Source organism: Passer domesticus, chromosome 10 (assembly GCF_036417665.1).
Source record: "Passer domesticus isolate bPasDom1 chromosome 10, bPasDom1.hap1, whole genome shotgun sequence".
NCBI lineage: Eukaryota > Metazoa > Chordata > Aves > Passeriformes > Passeridae > Passer > Passer domesticus.
Window position 1 is genome coordinate 35,705,441 of NC_087483.1, and position 21,574 is coordinate 35,727,014.

Consider the following 21,574-nt stretch of genomic DNA (forward strand, 5'->3'; position numbering starts at 1 on the left):
TGTGAGTACATTCTTTATAAAAGCATCACCATAATAAGCACTTTTCATGACATTGAAGTTAAAACTGCCCATCAATTACCACGCACTTAAAAATAACTTTCTACTAGAATTTTAGCTTAAAGTAATCTTGTTAAATAAAAATCAGTTTCATGCAGCGTTGGGCACACATTTAAAAAAACCACACAGTGTTCAGTACCTAAAACACACAAAACCTAACACACAACTGCCATTAGGTTATTGAGTATCCCTCTTCTTTGCATCAGATCCTGAAAAAAAATAGCACACACAAAATCTGTTTTGTTGTACCTACTGTAAATGAGAATATTTGGGCTTTATCAGAGAAGTTATGCAGCACCCATATTGAATCCCAGTCCATGAAAGTCATCCGCCCTGACTGTGATTTACAGCAAGACTTCAGAATCAGCTCCGTGGCACCTCTGAGCCACCATGAGATGAAATAGGCAAAAACCATAAAGCAAAAGTTCTCCTTTTCATTCAAACCAATTAAATAGCCATTGCAATGAGTTTAGCACTCAACTGTAATGTCAGTCTAGACATACCACAAACATTTTTTGATTACTCTTGGTAATCAATTAAGCCAAATTAAAAGAAATCAGCAATGTAGCCATATCCTGGAGGATTTAACATACATATTATGCAAATTGAATCAGCAGATTTTTTATTTTTAATTAAACTTTACTTTTTATTACTACCCAGGAGATTTGGGTGAAATAATTTTATTGTTTTGCAGAAACATTTTGCAAGCCTGGAATGTATTTCTCTCAAGGTTTGGACTGCAAGGCAGTCATCACCACAATATGCAAGATGTATACAGATAAATCATTCTAACAAGGCTCATGATGGATTTCCCAGGCTAATCAATATTCCTGGTGAGGAGGAATGTCCTGCAATAACAAAAGCACAGGAAAGGGAGCAAAGAAAGCTGAATTCACTTTGCAGAAACTCTCGCTTCCCACAATGCTATGAAAATTCTATGAACTCAAAAAAATCAGAGAAGACAGACCAGAAAAAAAACATCAAGAAAGCTTTTATCCTCCTCTCTCAAATTTCTTCTCCCCTGATCTCTTCCTCCTGCAACTTCCCCAGCTCTCCTAAGAACCAGCTGTATCCAAACCCCTCCTGGAAGATGCTTGTCTCATCATCTCATTTCTCTCACTTTAGCCATGCTTTGCTTCACACTACAGAACAGCCTTCGAGCAGAAGAAATGCAGTCCTGCCTGGTGAGACAAACCTTCCCCAGGAGGGCACCTGGTGCATCTCTGGGACCAGACAGCAGCTGGGCTGAAATAAAACCCCCTGTCAGCACACAGGGTGGAGCTGCTCCTCACAGCAGCTGATTCCCTTTGACAGCCCCCTCCTGCAGGCTCACACTTGCTCACTGACACAGACACAGCCTGGAGCAACAATCTCTCAGCATCTCCACCCTGGAAATAGGGAGTTCAAAATTCTCCTCAGCTACTGCTTTCATTTCTTCAGTGCTGTGCCTTAATTTCCTCGTGACAAACCAGGGATAGTGATTGTTCTTTTCTTTGATAAAGCACAATGATAAAGAAAATATATTATGGAGATGATGCAGATCTTCACTGAGGTAATTATTTCCATAAGACTCCTGCTCAAAGCATCAGCTCCTTTTGCACTGATGCAAAGGGAGGAACTGCAGCCCACTACCAGGTAGTGACTTCCTAACCCATCCAAACTTTGTCTCACAGGAGGACTTCCTTCATGAAAATATGCATTGTAACACCCAGGCTCTCTTTAAAGACCAGGATTTATAGTTGCATATGGCCCTCAGTGAAGAACCAGAGATTTACATCACACTCCAATCTTCATTTAATAGAATTTTTAAGTTTACATGCACAGAAGAAAAAAAAAAAAAAAAAGGCTGACTCCAAATTCATGTATGAGAGTTGATTTTATGGAAGAAAAAAGTTATTTTTTGTTTAGGTTATTGATCTAATATACCCATAACCACAGAGAGAAATCTTGGTTTCTGATACCAAAATTTTGGTTTCTGACACCGAAGAAAAAATTTTTAAGCCTAATCAAACATAGTTTTTGTAGGCAGACAGGGGTCTCGATGAAATTCATTCATATATAACATGCATATTCATGCATCATATGTATATTCATAAATCAGCCTCAATGCAGCTTGTTCTTATTTTAAATAAAAGGATTTTAATCCATTCTCCAGTTGTGTTGAAGCACAACAAAAGCAAGAAAATCATGGACAAATATATATTTGTATTTATATAATTTTATATTTATATTTTTATATATTTTATATATTTATATTTATATATCCTGTTAGTGCAATTGATACATCATACTCAAATTCCAAGCCAGAAATCTGTAGTTAGGGCTGACAGCTCATCTGTTTCAGCACAACACAAGCCACTGAGATGGTCTTTTTCCATTTCACAGCTGCTTTTAAATAAGACAGAATGTCATCCTTAACTCTCAGTTTTTTCCCTTTGTCATTTCACATCACAGCTCTAATTTTATTTAAACATCCTCCTCTGCTGAGATTACATCTCTCAATTTGTTGCAATACAAATTAGAAAGATCCGTGCCAGCTCTCACCACTATCAGCAGAGTTTTCTCCTGGTGCCTTGATTAATTGCCCATTTTAACAGATGAAACAACAGAACTCACAGTTTTGAGACTGTCTTTTGTTTGCACTATGGAAGGAAATCTATGTCCCCACAGAGACTTGCTCTTTTGCCATTGCCATAATTACATGTTTTCAGACTAAACTATCATATCAGCACATCCACACTGCTGCAGTGAAGGGTGTCAGGATTTTCATCAGCTCTGCAGTCAGGTTGCAGCCTGACTTCAGTCAGCAGGAGAAAATGAGAAACTCAATACACAAATATAAGAAGAAATTTCTCTAAATGTAGAAAGAACTTGTACTGGATAATATTAAACTAGAGACAAAAAGAAACACAATCCATAAAACAGAGCTGAAGGTGTCAGGCAGACACAACATCCAACAATAAAACTAAATTACACCCTACCCATAACCAGAAACCCGCTCCCTCTTTCTGGCAGATACTCTTGGTGATGCATTTGCCACCATCACAGTCCCTCAGGCCAAGAGCAGGGGAAAAAAAAAAGTTTCTGGGGACTCCAGCTTGTGGCAAAGCTGAGCTGCAAATTTTACATTGCTTGTGAACAAGAATGAATATGAAAATTATCATTACATCCTTGTTGATCTTGCTCAGTTCTGAGACCCATGGATCAGAGTTTGAATGAAATCTGTATTCCTCCAGCCCCAAATAACCCCTGTGGCTCTCAGGGAGATTTCAGCCTTACAGAGAACTTGTCAGATGCCTGAGCAGCTCCAAGTGTCACACATCAGGGAGAAGCAACAGAGATTAATATTAATAAGCTACATTTAGGGAAAAGAAATAATTAGGTCTCTTTGGTCCAACTGATTCATCTTCTTTCCCTTTGTGCTGATCTTCTACACTTACATGTCTCTTTAAAGAGTAAATTGCTTAACTGCTTTTAGTTCCCAGATGAACCTGTTGCATCTACATCACCTTCAGTGTGAGTGATTTCTAGCAAGAGCTCATCCTTGTTTTCCTCAGAGCCATTTACACTTCTCTCAAGGGCTGCTTCCTGTTTGCAATCAGATTGAAGCACAGGATCCAGGGACAACTTATCTGTTTCCTGATGCTTGTTGTTTTCTGCTCACAACAAGATTAAGGCAAGGCATAAGGAACACAGCTCTCTCGTCTATCTCAACTTCAGCCAGGTAAAACTTGATCTGAGGTTAACCCTGAAACTGATCAGTCAAGGGAACAGATATTCAGCTGTCACCCAAAAGTAAGCAGGGAAAGAAAGACTGCCAGAAGGTAGACTACATATCTAAGAATAACATGTGAGATGACTTTAACTATCAATATGTCACAATGTAATTTCAACTGCACACAATACTCATATTTACAAGATATCATGACAATATGTCAGTCAACGTCAAAGCATTCACAGAGCAACAAGGAACAGGAGAGAAATTCAGAAAAAAAAACCTCATTTCAACACTAAAGAATCTCTACTTTCAACAACATCTCACATTTCCTTTAAGTGTTATAACTAATTGGAGTGTAGACTCTTCAAAGCATAAATGCATAACTCCCATTAGCACTAATGGAAGTTAGACACACTCATCAAAGGGAGAATATACTTCTATCTTTATAAAAGTAATCAGTGTGTCACAAAGCTGTATTTTTCTGAAGTTATCGTTTGCATGCTATGCAAGCTGAGTACAAAGGTTTGCATTAATTTAAATTCAGATTAAGCACTTAAAAAGTATTTCTCCTTCACTGGAAGAACTGAATGCAGCAAATCAGTTTGCTATTATGTAAAAAAAAAATACATCACAAAATGCAGTAAAAATAATCAACCTTATAATTAAAGGCTGTCATGGTAAAATGCTTAAAAATAATCCATTATTGAAAGAACATTTCACTGCTGTTCTGGGAAAGATATAATCAGGCAATTCCTCTCCATGGTCCTTTCTTTAATACTCTCCCAAAGAATCACTGTGTGTTCAGCCACCACAAACTGTTTTGCTGTATCTTGACTATCTATCATTTTTAGCAGGGTCTTTTGCAAAAGGACAAGGGCTAATGATTTGAAGCTAAAAGATGATCAGTTTCGATTAGAAGTAAGGAAGAAGTTTTTTACTCTTTTTACCAGAACAGGCTGCCCTGAGAAGCAGTGGCTGACCCAGCCCTGGAGCCATTCAAGGCTGGATGGAGCTCAGAAGAGCCTGATCTCGTTGGAGATGTCTCTGCTCACTGCAGGGGTGTGAGCTAAAGGAATTTAATGGTCTCTAAAGGAATTTAATGGTCTCTATCAACTATTCTGTGATTCTATGGACACACAGCTAATCATGTCTTAATAAAGATGGTGAACTGATGGTGTTTTAAAATAACAAACCGAGTTCTGATTAACTTTTTTTTTCTTCATTTATTCAGTAAATTCTCAGACAAAGCATTAAGAAGCTTCATCCCTCCTTGAGATGTGGGGAAGAAAAAGGCCATGATGAGCTCTGAGGGAAAGCACGGGAGATCTTACAGATGCATCTCTCTCTCTTTTCTGACACTGTTTGTTCATTAAGATTAACCTCCAAAAAGATCAGAGCCCGGTTCTTATTCCAGCACAAGCATCAACACAAAAAAAAATTTAAAAAAAAATTGAAAAGGCAGGCAACAAAGCACCTTTTCCTGCCACATCAAACAGGTTTCCCTGTGCTCTCAGTAGCACTGTCAAAGTCAGTGGCTGTTACAGCCTCTCCACATCAGTTTCCTTATTTGCTAAAAAAACAAATCCTCTTCCTGACCCCTGAGCTCTTCACATCAATTGTGTAAATATTGACTCCCAAGCAAAGAACTCCCTAAATTCCATCACATCTATGAAAGAAAAAAACCACTACTTTGAAAACTCTTATGTTTCAATTAGTTTATATAAGCATCATAGTCAGTTGCGGGTGCTGAAAAATCAAGTCTTCCTTAAAAACGAAGATTTATACAAGTATTTCTTTTATCAGTTCCACAAATATAACATTGTAAACTGTTATTCAGCAGAGGCATCACATTTACTAGAAATAACAAAAACTCACAAGCTTTTTAAAAATTTTAATTAAAAATTAATATCCATATGTTCTGACTTGATTTAAGCCCAAATTTCATTTTTTGAGTCACTGTAAAAATGAAACGTATTTGTTAAAATATGACAGTGTGCTGAAGTTCACCACTGAAGGAATGAGTAGCTGCTGACATATCAATCCACTCTGAGTTACTGAATAAAGTTGCTTGAGAAGTTTTCTCTGAAGGTTTTTATGGTTATTAAGCAAATCAGGAAGCAGAGATTAAAGCAGATACTAAGACAATCTCCATTCCAACTAAGAACTAAAATAATCTTCATCCAACACATTACCAGGGTAGGGAATTAGGAAATGCATGGTTTTCAGCAAAGGGACTGGAATGCTTCAGCATGGTGCTCAGGAATTCTCACAGAGCAGCCTGGGGTCAGGCTGTCAATAATGCTGCTTTGCCACTCCCAGCTCTGCAAAGTCCTGCTCCCAGATTAAAGCAAACCCTACTTCAAATGTCATTTTATTTCCTGGCCTTACCCAATGCAGAAAATCACTGAGCAAACAGAAAAAAATTAATGCAAATTGTTGAATATTCAGACTTGTTCAGTTTCATCATGAGGAACAAAATAAAAACCACTGTTAACTCAGAGTATATTTTAATCTAGAGATGAGGCAATCAGTGGTTGTGTGTTGCAGTACTCAGGACAGACACATCCTATATTCAAAAAGTGTTTGGTTAAAACTAATAAAAGGTTCTTTTGAAGATGTCAGTGAGTCAGAAAGCATTTAGTCCTGAAAGACATCTTGTCTGCCTCTACTTCCATGTACAACTCATCAATGATATTAGCAATGGCAGTACCTGAAGTGAAAAATTCATTTATCTTCACTTTCAGCTCTTTTTCAATACTCTTTGTCCTGATTTTAGCTAAGTAGGTAAAAATATAATTTAACATTATAGCTTCTTCTGGAGTAATATAAAAGAGCTGTTGCTGTTATTTCAATTATAGTAACATGCATGAGTTAATCAAGGTCTTCAGGAAGAAGTTTGAGTTTGAAATTGTTTTCAATTAACAATTTATCAAAGTAAGAGCTCAGAAAATAGCTAGAGAAGAGGGCAGAGTATTTAAGCAGAGAGGAACGTTTATGTAACATGTTATATGACCATTTTAAATTGCTAAAAAAAGAAAGAGCTAACTTGCTGGAACAGTGAGTCCTTGCCTCTAGGAGGACAAGGTACAACACTGGGTATGAAAATGGAAAAAACATAAAAATTCATAGCTTACATAAATTTCATTACATGTGCAGTTGCCCAGAAAGCAAAGAATTAGCATCTACCTGTGAAGCATCTCATAACAGGAGCCCATTTCCATATCTCTATGCATCTGGAACCCATCAAGAATCAATGGAAATGCTGCAGATTAAAGTATTCATTCTGCAACAGATTTCCATGAATGGAACATGACATCATAGTTTGGGAAATTTATAATGTGCTTTAATTGATAATATGGCTTAGAGCCTCCTTCTCTACATTGCTTATAGAGAGGAATAAACATTGGATAATGCAATCATTTTTATTCCAAATTAGAATACATTGAAAACCTTCAATATTTCACTATTTTTTTAGTTAAAATATTCCTCAGAATTTCAAATAGAATATATTGAAATACTTGTTTTTAAATGTTGAACTGTTCACTCCAATAGTACAATACATCATTTTTGCATGAATAAAACAGTGTGACCAAGTAATACAAAACACATTAAAATAACAATGTCAAAATGAAATTATTATGCCAAAGATAACATTTCAACATTCAAAATTAAAAATCACAAATGTGAGAAAGTTGAAGCAAACTATCTAAATCTTCTTCACTTTTATACAGAAAATATCCCTTCATAAAAAACTTGCAAGTGAAAACCAAAAAGAAAAAGCACGAGAAAACATTTCTAACATATCTTCACAGCCATGCTTGTCACTCTGAATCTGACAGCTTAGTGACCTTTACAGATGAGCTGTCTCAGCTGAGATCCCGATAACAAATTCATAATTATCTGAACCATCATTACAGAATTAACAGACCCAATCTGGCAGACAAGACTCCAGGCATGAGAAGAAACAAAGCTGCCTTTTTATCCCAGAGACAGCTGCTCTAGGATGGGGTCAAAAACCAACTTTTGAAATTAGTCAAACCTATTCTCATGTAATGCCTGTCCTGCAATAAAACAGATTTTCTTACCTGCTTCATGCATTGCTATTGCTCACAATGACAACCCAAAAGTCCTGGGTTTTCACAACCACATTTTTAAAGTGCTTCGAATTTTTGCTTTCAAAGGGCAACTTACAGATTTGCAGAAAACTTTAGGCTTCCAAGTAGCTTTGGGTGAACTTAAAAATCAATATTCCACATGCAGAAGAAATTCAGTCAGTGCTATGCCTAAAGTAGGCTGCAAGTGCAGAAAGCACACTCTGCATTTCCCTGGGAGGCACAGTTAAATAAGATGTCTGCATTCATCAAGGAAGTCTCAGCTATGGATACCCTTCTCAAAACTAAAGACATGCTTTATCCCTGAGGAGAAAGATATCATGGAGAACATGGGCAAAAACTGGGTTCAAGGTAAATGATTCTTAGGATGGGAGGCTGGTATCTAAATTCTGTCAAAAACCTGATTGATTCTCCTATTCCCCTGTCTGAGTTTTTTACAAGGTGCCTGGAGTTTAATTTATCTCACTAAAGAGGCTCTGAGTTTGTGCTGCAGTATTAGTGGGTCAAAGCCAATCTATATTTACAGATGTGGAAAAACAATACATGGCTACTCTAATGATTACTAGCTACAAGTTTCTCACGCAAATTGCCTATAAACTTTGTCAGATTGGAGAAACAAGCAAAGATCAAGTTGCTTTGGGTTCCTCTTAACACTACAGTGCCACACAGAAAGAATGGGGGACACATTTGATTTCTACAGCAGTAAATTAAAAATGCAATTAAATCCAATTTTTTAAAATGCAATAATTTCAAGTTTATAGCACTTTTGTTCTCATTGAACTTGACACTTTATTGTGAGAATTGAACAGAACTGATGCACTGAATAGACCTTGAAAGAATCCCAAATATATGAGCTCAGTATATGTAGACAGATAAATCCAATGTACTTTCCCAAAGATACTAAAACCTAAACATACTAAACCTACACAAGTCCTTTTGCATCCCACTGAAAGACATAACAAGCAAAATGGTTCAAGTGCCAACCGCATTTTCATAAGAAGAATAACCCTGTTCTGGGGAAAACACACCAGGAAAATGGATGAATGAGTGGCAAATATGAGTCAGTGTCTCTGAAATCTGCCACAATGGAATCAGTTAAAGACAGCAAACTAAAAAAGGACTAATAGTGAAATAAACTGATGTGTATATATATATCTTCATAGATACAAACGTGTTTAAAAATGCAATTTTTATGTATCCATTATGCAAACATTTGAGCTAGACAGAATGGTATAGAAAGCACTGGTTTTACTGCCTCTTAATCCAAGAAAAAACATGAATGGACAACAAAATGTAAGGATTAGAAATGTAAAATTTTGGCTTTTAAAGATACTGACTTTAAGCACTGTACAGCTTACTTATCTGCCACAAAACATAACTGAGTGTTTGTTAGAGTGTCTAGAAACAAAACTGACAAAATTCAAGGATTTGGTTTACACAAATGGAAACCAGGCAGAATCAGCCAGCTGTGCTGCTGCTGCTGCACACAGCTACAACTCCAGGTTCATCCCCCTCCTGCACAGCAGTCCTTTCAAGAAAATCCAATTGCTGATGAACAAATTAGAGCAGCATTAAATGAGCCTTTAAGAAGGACCATGAAGCCAGCTGGAGGTATAAACAGCAGCTTCCAAAGGAAAAGTTAACAGGGCACCACAAATCCTTCCCATGGGGAAAGGACTGCAGCTCCAGCTGGGCAAGGGGTGCACTTTGTGCTGATGACAAGTGGGGAAAGCTGAACAAGCAGGCACAGGGTGAAAATGTTACCCTTCATGTGTACATGAGCCTGCTGGTGCACAAAGATACACCCCTGAAGTCTTTATGAGTAAGAAAAAAAACCAATGTGGAAGTCTGGAGGGAACTCACAGGTCTGCCGTGCAGCACCCACCATCTGTTCCCATTCCAAAATGCTTCATCCACTGCTCAGCTTTGCTCATGCAACAAAAATATTCACCCTGGGGGGCTGCATGCTAGGAGTAATGATGTAGCACATTCAGTTTAGACTTGTTGATCACATTAAGGACTGCTGGCTTAGCCAGAAATGTGCTACTGAGAAAAGGCCTCCCCGTTCCACCAACATCGCTATGGAAACTATGGGAATATTTAAACTTACTCCTGCACTACACTCAGGAGACTTTTGCTTCAATAAACAGGGAGAACTCAGATTTATTTACTGTCTGGTCCACTTTCCCAGGGGTTCACACACAGAACTGATGTACTTAACCTTTCAGCATTAGGTTACTATCCAGAAATACTGATTAGAAAATGTAAATCATTCTGCTAATCTCTTTCAAAAGACACCTTGTGCAACGGATACACTCTCCCTGTGTAAATGTTTTCTAAGGATATTGATGTCTTTGTTAAATTCTTAATGCTTCGGGCTGTGGAATAAGTAAAAAATCAATAGGGACATAAATTTTAAGAAGGATTGCAATGATTAGCTGTGTTTTTGGCTATTGGTGGCAAAAGGTAGTTTGACCTCCCACTAGCTGGAATATCTGATTTCATTTTTTCCTGACTTATGTCCCAATCTCTGGATTTTGTCCCATACCTAGAGATTTCAACTAGCATGGAATGAGGCTACATCTCAACAAATACAACTAGAAGTAAGTTGTTCCAAGAAACAAGGACTCTTAAGGAAAATATATTTCAAGTATTTTGTGGAGGGAATACAACACGCCTAGTAAAAATCAAAAACAAAATGTCAAAAAAAAAAATAGCCAGGAAAAAAAATTTCAATCAGTAATGGTGATGCTTGAGAAAAAACAAGTCACAGGATACTGTAGAAGTCACAACTAACACAATATTGTCCTGTGTACAAAGAACGTTGGTGGAGGAAGGGAGAAATCATTTGCAGAATCCAATGGTGACACAAGTTAATGGCCCTGGATGCACAGCACTGTTTAATGTTTGTTCACCATCATTAACAGTGGCACCAGTATTGATGCAGCAACAGGATTAACTGATCTGAGCAGAAACTACCCAAGATCTGCTCCTGAGGAAGCCAGAAATGTGGCACCTTGGGGACATCAAGTACAGGAGAGCAGAAATGGGCACGGTCCCTCCAGCAGGTCCTGACAGTGTGCTGAGCCAGGGAGAGAAGGTGAAACAGCCCCTAAGTAACATTCTTTAAAGACTAGACCAGAGCCAAGAGGAAAAAATACTGATTAAATTACCTTGTTGTGGCACAAATGGTGGAAGAAAGAATTTTAATGAAGACAAAACACCAAGCCAATCACCCACAAAAAATAAAACTAATGGGAAAACAAAAATTCTTCCGAAACAAAAATTGCTTGAGAAACCACAATTCCTGAGCAAAGGACACCACAATGACCCCTGTTTTTGGTACAGGGGTGGTACCTCCTTTCCCTGAATGACCAATTAGCCATCCACAGCTGGCTCACAGAGAATCTTGAGCATCAGCACAAACACAGCCCCAAACTCCTCCAGTCTGTTCCCTAATGAGAGAATTGAATCACTCAATCTGTTTCACAAAAACATTGTTTAAATTCTTTTGTTTAAGAAGTTATTCTAATAAATCAGTGGAATGGTATCAATCAAGCCTTTTATTCCCCTTCTTAGCAGTTTCTGAGAGAAATATCAGCCAGCCTGGAGATGCTTTATGTATCTCCTCAAATTTTCTGGGCCTTTCCCAAAACATTGTCTTCAGACTTGGCAAAACCTGGGTGTGCATTTCACACAACTTGCTGGAGTTTTAGGAAAGAAGAATTGTAGCTGAAAGCTTCCAAAGATTGGAGTGCTGTCTTAGGATTTATTTTTTTTTTGCTTGTTCTTCCACAGGCTGCTTTTTGCAGCACAGAGAATCAAAGTCCAGCCCCTTCTGCTTCTGCTGCCTTTCAGAAATAAACTCTTCACAGAGAAGAGACAACAAAACAGCTCCCTGGCCTGGCTTCCAGGCTCTGCACAGATTCCAACAAAAATAAAAGCTCTGTGCAGAGCTGGCACAAGTTACATTAGCACACCCCTCTTCACTTCTGCCCAAGCCCCTGACAGAGCATTAGTTAATTAATTAATTAATCAACATCACAGCACCAAACAGCCCCTGCTACACCACCAGGGCTCTCCTGCACCATGGCTGCATTCCAGCCTGGCCACTTCCCACTCTCATTTTGGGGACAGACAAAAAAATAACATAGGACTTCACTCTTAATATCCATCCCTGAGTGTAGTACAGTCTTGTAGTACAGTACTTGCAATCCCTGATTGCAAGGGTAATACCAACATACACAGATGTGTAATTCTAAAAGAGGTGTTTCTTTGCTTCTTGAATCCAACTCAGCAACAAGTTTCTGGAGCAGAACCTCTTACTGCTCAGTGATGGATTATTTCTTGCACTTGACCCATATCCATTGACAAACATCACAACACACTCAGCTCTGTGAAAACAAGTTCGTGTTTATCTCTCACACAGGAAAAGCTTCCTTTAAGAACTGCCAAATGTTTTAAACCATATTTTTACTGCACAGAGTTGGCATATGTGCTACTGTGGAATCTGAGTGCCGTGCTTCCAAACCACTTCCATTTTTATCATAAATTATTTTAAAGCAATTTCAACCACCTTCATGCCAGGTTTCCCAGATCCACTTTTTATTTTATTTTTCACGATAGACAAGAGACAAGAGAGACCCAAGGGAAGCACCAGCTCCAGCAAAGGCCACTGTCTTCACATTTCACTCCCCTGGTGACAAAGGCAGTGTACAGCATGAGAAACGTGCCAGGGACAACCACAGATAAAATTATGGACAGACACTCTCTCAGTTGCTCTTTAAGGAAAGAAAACATGTTATGAGAAGCTGAAGTGCTATTTCTTCAGCAGGTAATGTCTTTCCATGTTAACTGTAATACACAGGGTACAAAACATGACAGTGAAACCACTGGTAAACCGTAAACCAAAAATGCTTTAAAATTATTTTCCCGTTTTTTTTTTTCCTTTTTTAGAGACTGTACTACACAAAATAAATGTGGAGAGCAGAGGGATTTCCTCCCTAAACCAGTCCCATCCATGGTTTCTCTGATGTTCAAACAGGTGTCATCACCTGTCCTCTTTTCTCTTCACTGCATGAAAATAAAGATGCCGACATCAGAACTAGCAATTACTCAGCAAATGAAAGCATCTGCTGGGGCTGATACAGAAAATCTGGAAACACCATAAAAACACAAAAATAAAACAAGTAAATAATGTTATGCAAGGGCTTGAGTTAAAAAAAAATACCTGGAGTGAATTTTTTTCTGACTTAGATGGAGTGGTTTATTATAATCTCCAAAGAAACACATTAAAACTGTAAAAGGGGAACAAACAAAAAAAATGTTGAAGTATTTTTGCCTTGAAAATATATGTACATGAAAAAATTATTTGCTTTGAAAATTAAATGTGAACAAGATGCGGCTGCTGGGACTGCTGGCACAACCTTGGATTTTATGGTGGACAGAGTGATGGACCTAATTCCAAAATAGGGGCTTACAATAAGAGAAAAAAATGCACACACACACAAAACCACACACATCTTAGGTGGTTTGCTGAGCTTTAGCACAAATAGGATTCCAGGGCACTGCCTGCTGCAGGTCATCATTCAGGCTGCAGCTCCTTCTGCAACACTTTTTATTAAAATATATGAAAAGTACTGTTCTTGTTCTGGCTATACACCCATCTGACAGTGCCACCAAGGAGCCAGAGCACCCCATCATGTACAGGAAAGATTGGTAAAGAATGTCTCAACAGAAAAAAAATGCAAGAAATTCATATATTCACAGAGGAATACACAAAAATATTTTGAATTTTGTCATTAACAGCTATAGTCCCTGAAACAAAAGATGAAAGTACAGACCTCAGTAAAAGAATGCAAATCTGTTGAGTCCTCAATATTTCCCACAGGGCAGGATGCACATTTCCAAGTAACTTCAGAGAAATTGGGAAAATATCCTGAAAAAATTCTTCACTCTGCCCCAATGAGCTGTCAGGTTCAGCCACATTCATTACTCACTGACAGCATTTTAAATTCTTATTTCCTATTAGAAAACCTGAAGATCAATAAGGCTACAGGAAGATGTACTCTCATTCAAGGTCTCCAAAACTATGCCAAACAACAGGAATGCCTTCTGAAATTAAACCCTTTTCCAGCTAACAGGGATTGGACTGGTTAATGGTTGTGTGTACTCTCCACCATGTCCTTTTACAGCCAAAGTAATCAGACTTATATATCTATATTTAAAATCTAAATAAAATATTTATATTTTATTTATACCTGACAAAGCTTAGTACCCTACTAAGTTATTTTCAACAAAATTACTAGCTATAATCCCTACTTTCTTACTCTTTCCTTTGTAAATTCTTTCAAAGTAGGAAAAAAAAAAATCCAAGTCAGGTTAAAAAAAATATATATATTGCCTTTATAAACCAAAATATAAAGAGAAAAAAAGGAAGGGAGGAAGAAATCTGGATATCTGCACAGGTACCTCTTTATATATTATATAAAATGGGACTATATTTTGTCACTTTTAAGACTAGCCCATAGTGTTTCTTTTATTTTCTCCAGCAACATCTGATTATCTCAGATAAAGACCAACATCTCCTCTCCAACTTTAGACATTTGCATAATTATTAACTTTGGTGGCAAGCCCATAAAATTGTGGACTCAGTTTCAAGCAGAAAAGGAAATGAACTGTAAAAAACTCTGCATTTAAGGGCTGCTCTTATTAAAGAGCAGTCTAGAAATAGCTGCGTGGGGATGGGTTTTGTAGTGAAGGAGTTTCAAACAAGGAAGAAATAATGCAAGATTGGAAGATAATGTCAGAGAAATCCAAAGATCAGTAGGGAAAGTTTCATTAAAGGGCAGCAGTTAAATACCAGACCTTACCTAAGGATACAGTGATTCATCCACCACTTGAAATCCTTAAATCTTTCTTTTTGTTTTTCTTCAAAACATGCTCCAGACCCTGAAGACACTGCTTACAGCAGGAACCACTTTTTCAATCTGTATTCCTACCCCTTCCCAGGAGGGAAAGATGATAAAACTTTCAGAAGGATACAAATTATCCTACTCCAAGAGGAGCAAAAGGTAGTAAGTAGCTATTTATTTTCTGCTAAAATCATCCTGTGCAGAGTTCACTTATCCTGCCAATATCCAAAGAAAGTGCCAAATGCTCCCCTCCAGCTCCACAGTAATGAATCTGAAGTTATACATTGCATTTTCCATGCATATAATGCCATCACTGCAATGCCACAGTGCCAGGAAATAAAGTCTTAAAAAATAAAAATAGAAGTAGGAAGCAGAAATGCTGCTTTGCAAGACTATTCCTTGAGGGTTTTTTATTGCCCAATATATTGGATACCATTAACTATACTGGCTATTTTCAAAGAAAATGTAAAAAAATCCCAAAACCTATACATGTTTTTTCTGTGTTCATCAAAATACTAAACAATTCATGAATCCTTAATTACACCCACTTTTTCTTTATTTCTCATACACATACATACTCTAATAAGCAAAATGTCCTTTCTTTCCTCCTTTTTTTGTACTTTTGGACTTCATTGTTTCTTTGGCCAATAAACTCAGGAGAACACCTCAGTGCAAGCTTAGAAGTTTTCACACTGACTCAGAAAACCATTATTGCAAAAAGGCTGCATATTAGTACCAATATACTGCTAATAAAACACAGGGCCTCTCTATAATAAATAGCATTTCTAATATGATTTTCAAGAGATGGAAAATTTCATACCTGTACAATCTCACAGCTTTTAGACTGGATTGTTTACAACAATTTTTTGCATGATACTAATACAAATTATACTTTTGCATGATGTTAATAAAATTCTATTGCACTGTTGGAGCTTTTTAAGACGGATTTTGAAGACCACAGGAGAAACCTGTATCCAAGCAAGGGTTTAGCATCAAATTCTGCATTTCTTTTTACCACATCTGGAAAACTCATAAAAGAAGCTTTGTTGTTATTACAGACTGTAGAAGAGAGTTAAGAAATACAATAAACTACATGTTTTATAGCATCACTAATATTTAATGTAGCTCCATCTAAAGCCTTTTACTTTTATTGTCCTGGGTTTTGAAATTAGTACAATTTTTATGCACAGAATATTATGCACATGTTATGAGAAACTACTAGAGTTCTTAGGAGAATAATCTCACAGATTTTTTAAGTAAGAAGAGTAATAGATGGAACCAGCATAATAATCTTCTTCCACTATGTACTTACTTAGTGACCCCTTTAGTTTAGAATACTGGGTCTGGGATAACTTTATTTGACAATGAGGACCAGTGTTTTTCAGAGAGGATGGGGTCAGAAGTAGCTGTTTTAACAGAGAACAGCAAATTGAAAACCTGCTTTTATGATTTCATTAGCAAATAGTCTTGCAGGAAAAGAGTTTTCTGCCAAAAACAAGAAGCTGCTCCTCTTGGCAATAGGACTGTTCCAGCTGTACCCAGTATCACTTTTTTTTTTTTTGCACTGACTGCAGACAGAAACCAGTCCCAAGAAGAAACTAAGGGCAACTCAGCAGAGGTGAGATGTCATTGCAGTAGCTGGGGAAAGGGAGTGGCAGGAAACTAAACTGAGTGTTCCTTCTCTTAGCCCTAAACTAATGACTAGCAACACCAAGGAAAAAAAAAAAAAAAGACTGACCATACTTTTCTCCTTTTTATGCTTTTGCTTTTAAATGCACTTATGTTTATTATACTCACTTTATTCTTCAGAGTTCATCATAAAACAATAATTCAATCACACAGCTCCCTAAGTAAAGCAGTTCTAGTTATAGTTGAATGCCAAAGTTGATATACTTGAAGCATTATTTCCATGCAAAGTCATTCTGAATTTACACACACAACCACCAGACTGCCAGACCCCTGCCTTGCACAGAGAACTCCACAACAGCTTTGCCTTACCCAGTTCTGCACAAATCCTGTTGTTATTCTTTTCATTCAATCTCCTGCATTCATTACCACAATGACACAAACCAGACAGCTGCTGATGCATTATGTGTACATTTCTTACAGAGAGAAAGTGAACAAGGCATGGCAACAAGAGAAAAGGAAGTCAACGAGTTGAAAAAAAGTTTGAATTTGTTATCTTTTTTACATTAAAACTGCTTAATTTTTGGAGAAATCTGCATGCCATGAACAAATTATTTAATAAATTAGAATACAAAATACAATTTGTAGTCATCAGAAAATGATTATGACTGTACAAGTATATTGAAATATTCAAGTCTTTTCTAGATGCAAAGAGAACCAGTTCGCAAATCCCAAAGTTCAGATATTAATAGAGATAATCTTCATATGAATCCACAAACAAGATCCAGTTCTTAAACACAATTCTTCATCACTGCTTCCAACTGAGTCAGGAGCAGAACAGATAATTCTAGTGGGTTTCTACTAGACAGAGCTTTAAAATTAGAAAGCCACTTCAAAAATTAATGAAAGAGACGTGATTGAGAGCAACAAGGAAAACTGGGACACTGCCAATTTCAAGAGGGTTTGAAATTTTAACTGATTTTTTTTTTTCTCAGTGACTGGATAATATAATTCAAAACTTAAGATTTTCACCTAGTTTCAAATTAAGTGAGAGTTTATAAACTTACCATTAATCCATTTGGCTTCTGGATTATGAACTATGAACTCTTTTCTGAAGAGGTCTTCCAAGGATAATCTGTTTTCTGATGAATTTGCAAGTTCATCTAAAATAAACACAACAAGATCATTTTGGATAAATATTAAAAACAATATATTCAACTTTGTTTGCAAAACACTGGAATTATAGAACCATGGTAACAACACTTTGTTTTTATTTTTTTCACAACAAATTTAATATTATTATTTTTGTATTATTTTTATTATTTTCTGTATTGTTATTTAGTATTGTTTTTGTTTAGTAAAGGCTCAGGAAACAAAGAATTGGTACCTTTTGGACAGGAAAACTACAAGATTTAGTGTTTGGCTATTTATTATATTGGGACTTTCACAGCAAAGTTCTTCCTAACCACAGCCCTACACCACAAAAAATTACAAACATATTCCAAAATTTCCTGACAGCCAAAGGATTTTGGACATATTGAGTACCATACACTGAGAGAAACTAGATGAAAAACTCCTGCAAGTAAATTTGGAACCAACTTCATCTATTCCACAATTTAAAATTAAATTTTAAAAAAATCTACATGCATATTTTATAGCCTGTGCTTGCCTTCTAGTGACATGAACAACATAACTTGGCTAGCAGCCTTGTGTTTTTCCCAAACATAACCCAGGAATATTGTGCTCCTGAACATTAGCCAACATTGACTTACAAAACAAAACAAAACAAAACAAAATTATTTTCCTGCATCTAAAATCATCTCCACTCTTCAGAAAACAAAAAAAAAACAAGCTCTGCTAAATATCAGTGTTCTTGTGCTGTAAGCTAAAAAATAAGTAGTGAAGATTCAACAGTGAACTGCTGCACCAACAGTGGTAATGTTGAACCATTACTATTAAAGCAAAAGTTTTAGTGTCAAAAGACAAACCCAGGAAGTTTCCAAGCAATAATCACTGGCAGCAGCTTGCACTTCACCTGGCTGCTTTAGGCGGTTTAGAACAGCAGCTGCCAAAGCTGTGCTGGTTGTTGCCTGTGCAAAAAGATGAACCTGTGCACTTCCCACTCAACCAGTCCAATGCCCCGCCAGGTTCTTAAAATAATTTTGTACTATTGGGCAGGTTACCATAAATTACAGTACTCTTTCTCTTCTCTATGAGCTTTTCTTTCCTTCTCCACGAGAGGAACTTTGTGTTAGGCATATTTTGTCCTTACTGATATTAAACAGTGCTCTGATGACAGACACAGAGAGTATCTGCCATCACAGCAGTCAAGCAGAAATCTTCTTATCTTTGTGTCAACCCATGAGGCTACCAGGACATCTTTAACAAAGAAACCTGCTTTGTAAAGGTCATATCCTGTAATACATTTTGGATGAAAATGTGACCCTTCAAAGAGAATAAAGTCAATCAATACTTTTGTCATTGGTTTTCATTCAGTCAAATTTCTCAATTAGAGGGCCAGCTCAAAGTTTACTGGAATCAACAGCAACTGGATATTTTTGCCTTTAAATGTCAGCACTGCCTGCTGCAGTCACTTCAGCTGATATTAATAAAGCTGCATCCTTGGTGTACTGAAGAGAAACTCCCTTTTAATGCACATCATGAATTTACAATGGACACAAGGCCATCCCAGCTGCTCACGCCACAGCTCTGCTGCATTTTGCATTTTGCTCCCTCCCAGGTGGCAGCAGGGCTCTGAGATGCTCTCACCCACTGCAATCAGCTCTTTTTGCACTTCACATCTTGTAAAGCCAAGCATGCAGAGTTGTCCAAATCCTCCCTCATAAAACAAACATTCTAATCCTTAAATAAGCTTTTTGCCCTCTTCCTACCTTCCAGGAATCAAAACAGTCTGTTTTAGGTTTTTTGGTTTTTTTCATCTGCCAGTCCAGCATGGGACACAATATTCCACTTGCAGTCTTACTGGGGCTTTACAGCAGAGCAACATTATCTCTCTTGATTTATACCTAATCCCTCTGTTTACACATCGTGGGACCTTGTTAGCTCTTGCTCCTGCCACACACTGTGTTTTTATCTTCAAAGTGAGCACATATTGTTATGTGTGCCCTGTTCAGCTCCACAAATACCTTCCTGTGTCTTCAAAACTCTGCTTCTGACTTAACAGCACCAAACACTGGGCTCTCCTCATGCCCATTATCCCCTTCCTCCACAACCTTGTTGACAACCTATCCTCCATAAGCTGTTTTCCATCACCTATTTGGATTCCACACAGCCTGGCCCTGATGCTGTTTGTAATTCCAAACGTGTTCCCCTTCTAACCTTACCTGAGTCTGTTTCTACTCATTGTGACCCTTTATTTCCTGCCAGTTTGCCAACTAGCAATCAAGCTCACAAAGACTGCCTAACCTATGACAGATTTTTTTCCAACTGCTTAAATAAAAATCACTAAAACAATACATCAGCTAAGTACAGAGAGGCTATTAGAGAAGAAAGGAACACCAGCTCTGCTCTCTGGTTGCTATCACACCCCTGGCAAGAAATCTTGATATAAATTGGATTTTAAAGTAAGTTTTAAATTACAGTTAGCATTTGTAAACTGGAAAAAAATGGCATCTTCAAGCAACTTTACAAGGTGTTTTAGAAGGTGTTTTTTTTTCCTAATGCTAAGTTTTAACTAAATCAGAGTCCTGTTTGTAACCCTTAACTCCACCTTTTCCCTCTGTTAGTATCTCAGATGCCCAGTTTATCTATAACAGGATGAATTACACATCCTGGGAACCCTCAAAACAGTAGTGGGTTAATCTTTATTGAGCACAAGCACAAATTAGTTGTACCCCACCACATTTATACTCAGGGGCAGGGGAGGGCAGGAGGGGTGGCCCTCTGTGTCAGGGATCAGCTGGGATGGATGGATGGATGGATGGATGGATGGATGGATGGATGGATGGATGGATGGATGGATGGATGGATGGATGGATGATGATCTTTAAGGTCCCTTCCAAATCAAACTAATCTCTGATTCTAGGATGTACTTATCTCATTTTAAAGACTTCCTTTCAATAACTTGCATTTATTACATTACAAAATAGCCTACTCTCTCTTTTTAATTTTCCTGTAAATTTTATTGAAATATTCCTTAAAGGAATGCTATTTCAAATGTTCTCATGCTATTTACCACAGGTTTCTGTATTTCTGTCTCAAATTATATATTTATATATAGAGAGATAGATATAGATATTTATATATCTATATATGTGCAGCAAATGACACAGATTACAGAGATACAAACAAAATCAAATGCTAAAGACTAAATGACTACTTTTTAATTGTACATCCAATTAAAACCAGTTCAAATACTGGAATGTATTCATTCATAGAGGCAAATGTGTTTCTGCTTACTAAACTGGAAGACTCCAAAACTTGAAATTAATGTCCTTGGTACTTTTCACGAGTTTATAGGATATTATTTTTGCAGGTTAAATATAGTCTAAATACCTCATAAAATTTGCCTTCTAACTTAGCAAATAAAACCAATAATTATGTACTGTAGTATGCCATTAACTGAAGCTCCCTACTGACTTTTCTGTGGATAAAAAAAGGTTTTATGCTAGAAATTAGGGTAAGACTTGATGTTAAATGCCATCTGAAAAGTGGAAAAACACCACTAGTAAACTGTATGCAAGATAGCAGGTGTAACTGGGAATTAGCACAGCACACTTTGTGTTATCATGACAAAGGAAGAAAACTTGCCAGAAAATAGCGGGATGTCAAAACCTGCCTGCCAATTTACAGCAGGTACAGGGAGTCTATACAGAACTGATCAGAAACCTGTCTTGCAGTGAATATCCACATCAACAAAAAATAAAAAAATAATTTAAAAAATAGTAGTTTGCTTTCTTTTCCTTTAAGAGCAGTATCAGAGAGGGTATGGAGAGGTTGGTCCTAACTGTGAACAATGGTTTGTTCTTTCACTTTTCCATCTCTTTGTTGAGAGCACTCAGACATTTATAAAGAATCTGAGTGTTACCATAGATTAAAATCAAGATAAAATTATCAGAAATGTTACTAATAATGTTGGCACATTACATTTACTCAAACCACAACTATAACTGTAACACAGAGGTTTC

At 37.1% G+C, this 21,574-nt stretch overlaps 1 protein-coding gene across 3 annotated transcripts in view; it reads right to left on the reverse strand.

The window, feature by feature from the left end:
* The window catches only part of DPP10 (dipeptidyl peptidase like 10), a 430,530-nt gene that overhangs the window by 167,621 nt on the left and 241,335 nt on the right, over nucleotides 1-21,574 (reverse strand). For all 3 annotated transcript variants that reach the window (XM_064435154.1, XM_064435153.1, XM_064435156.1), the window contains exon 3: nucleotides 17,495-17,590. In XM_064435154.1, coding sequence (XP_064291224.1) covers nucleotides 17,495-17,590 — 96 coding nt within the window. The remainder of the gene's footprint in view (nucleotides 1-17,494; nucleotides 17,591-21,574) is intronic.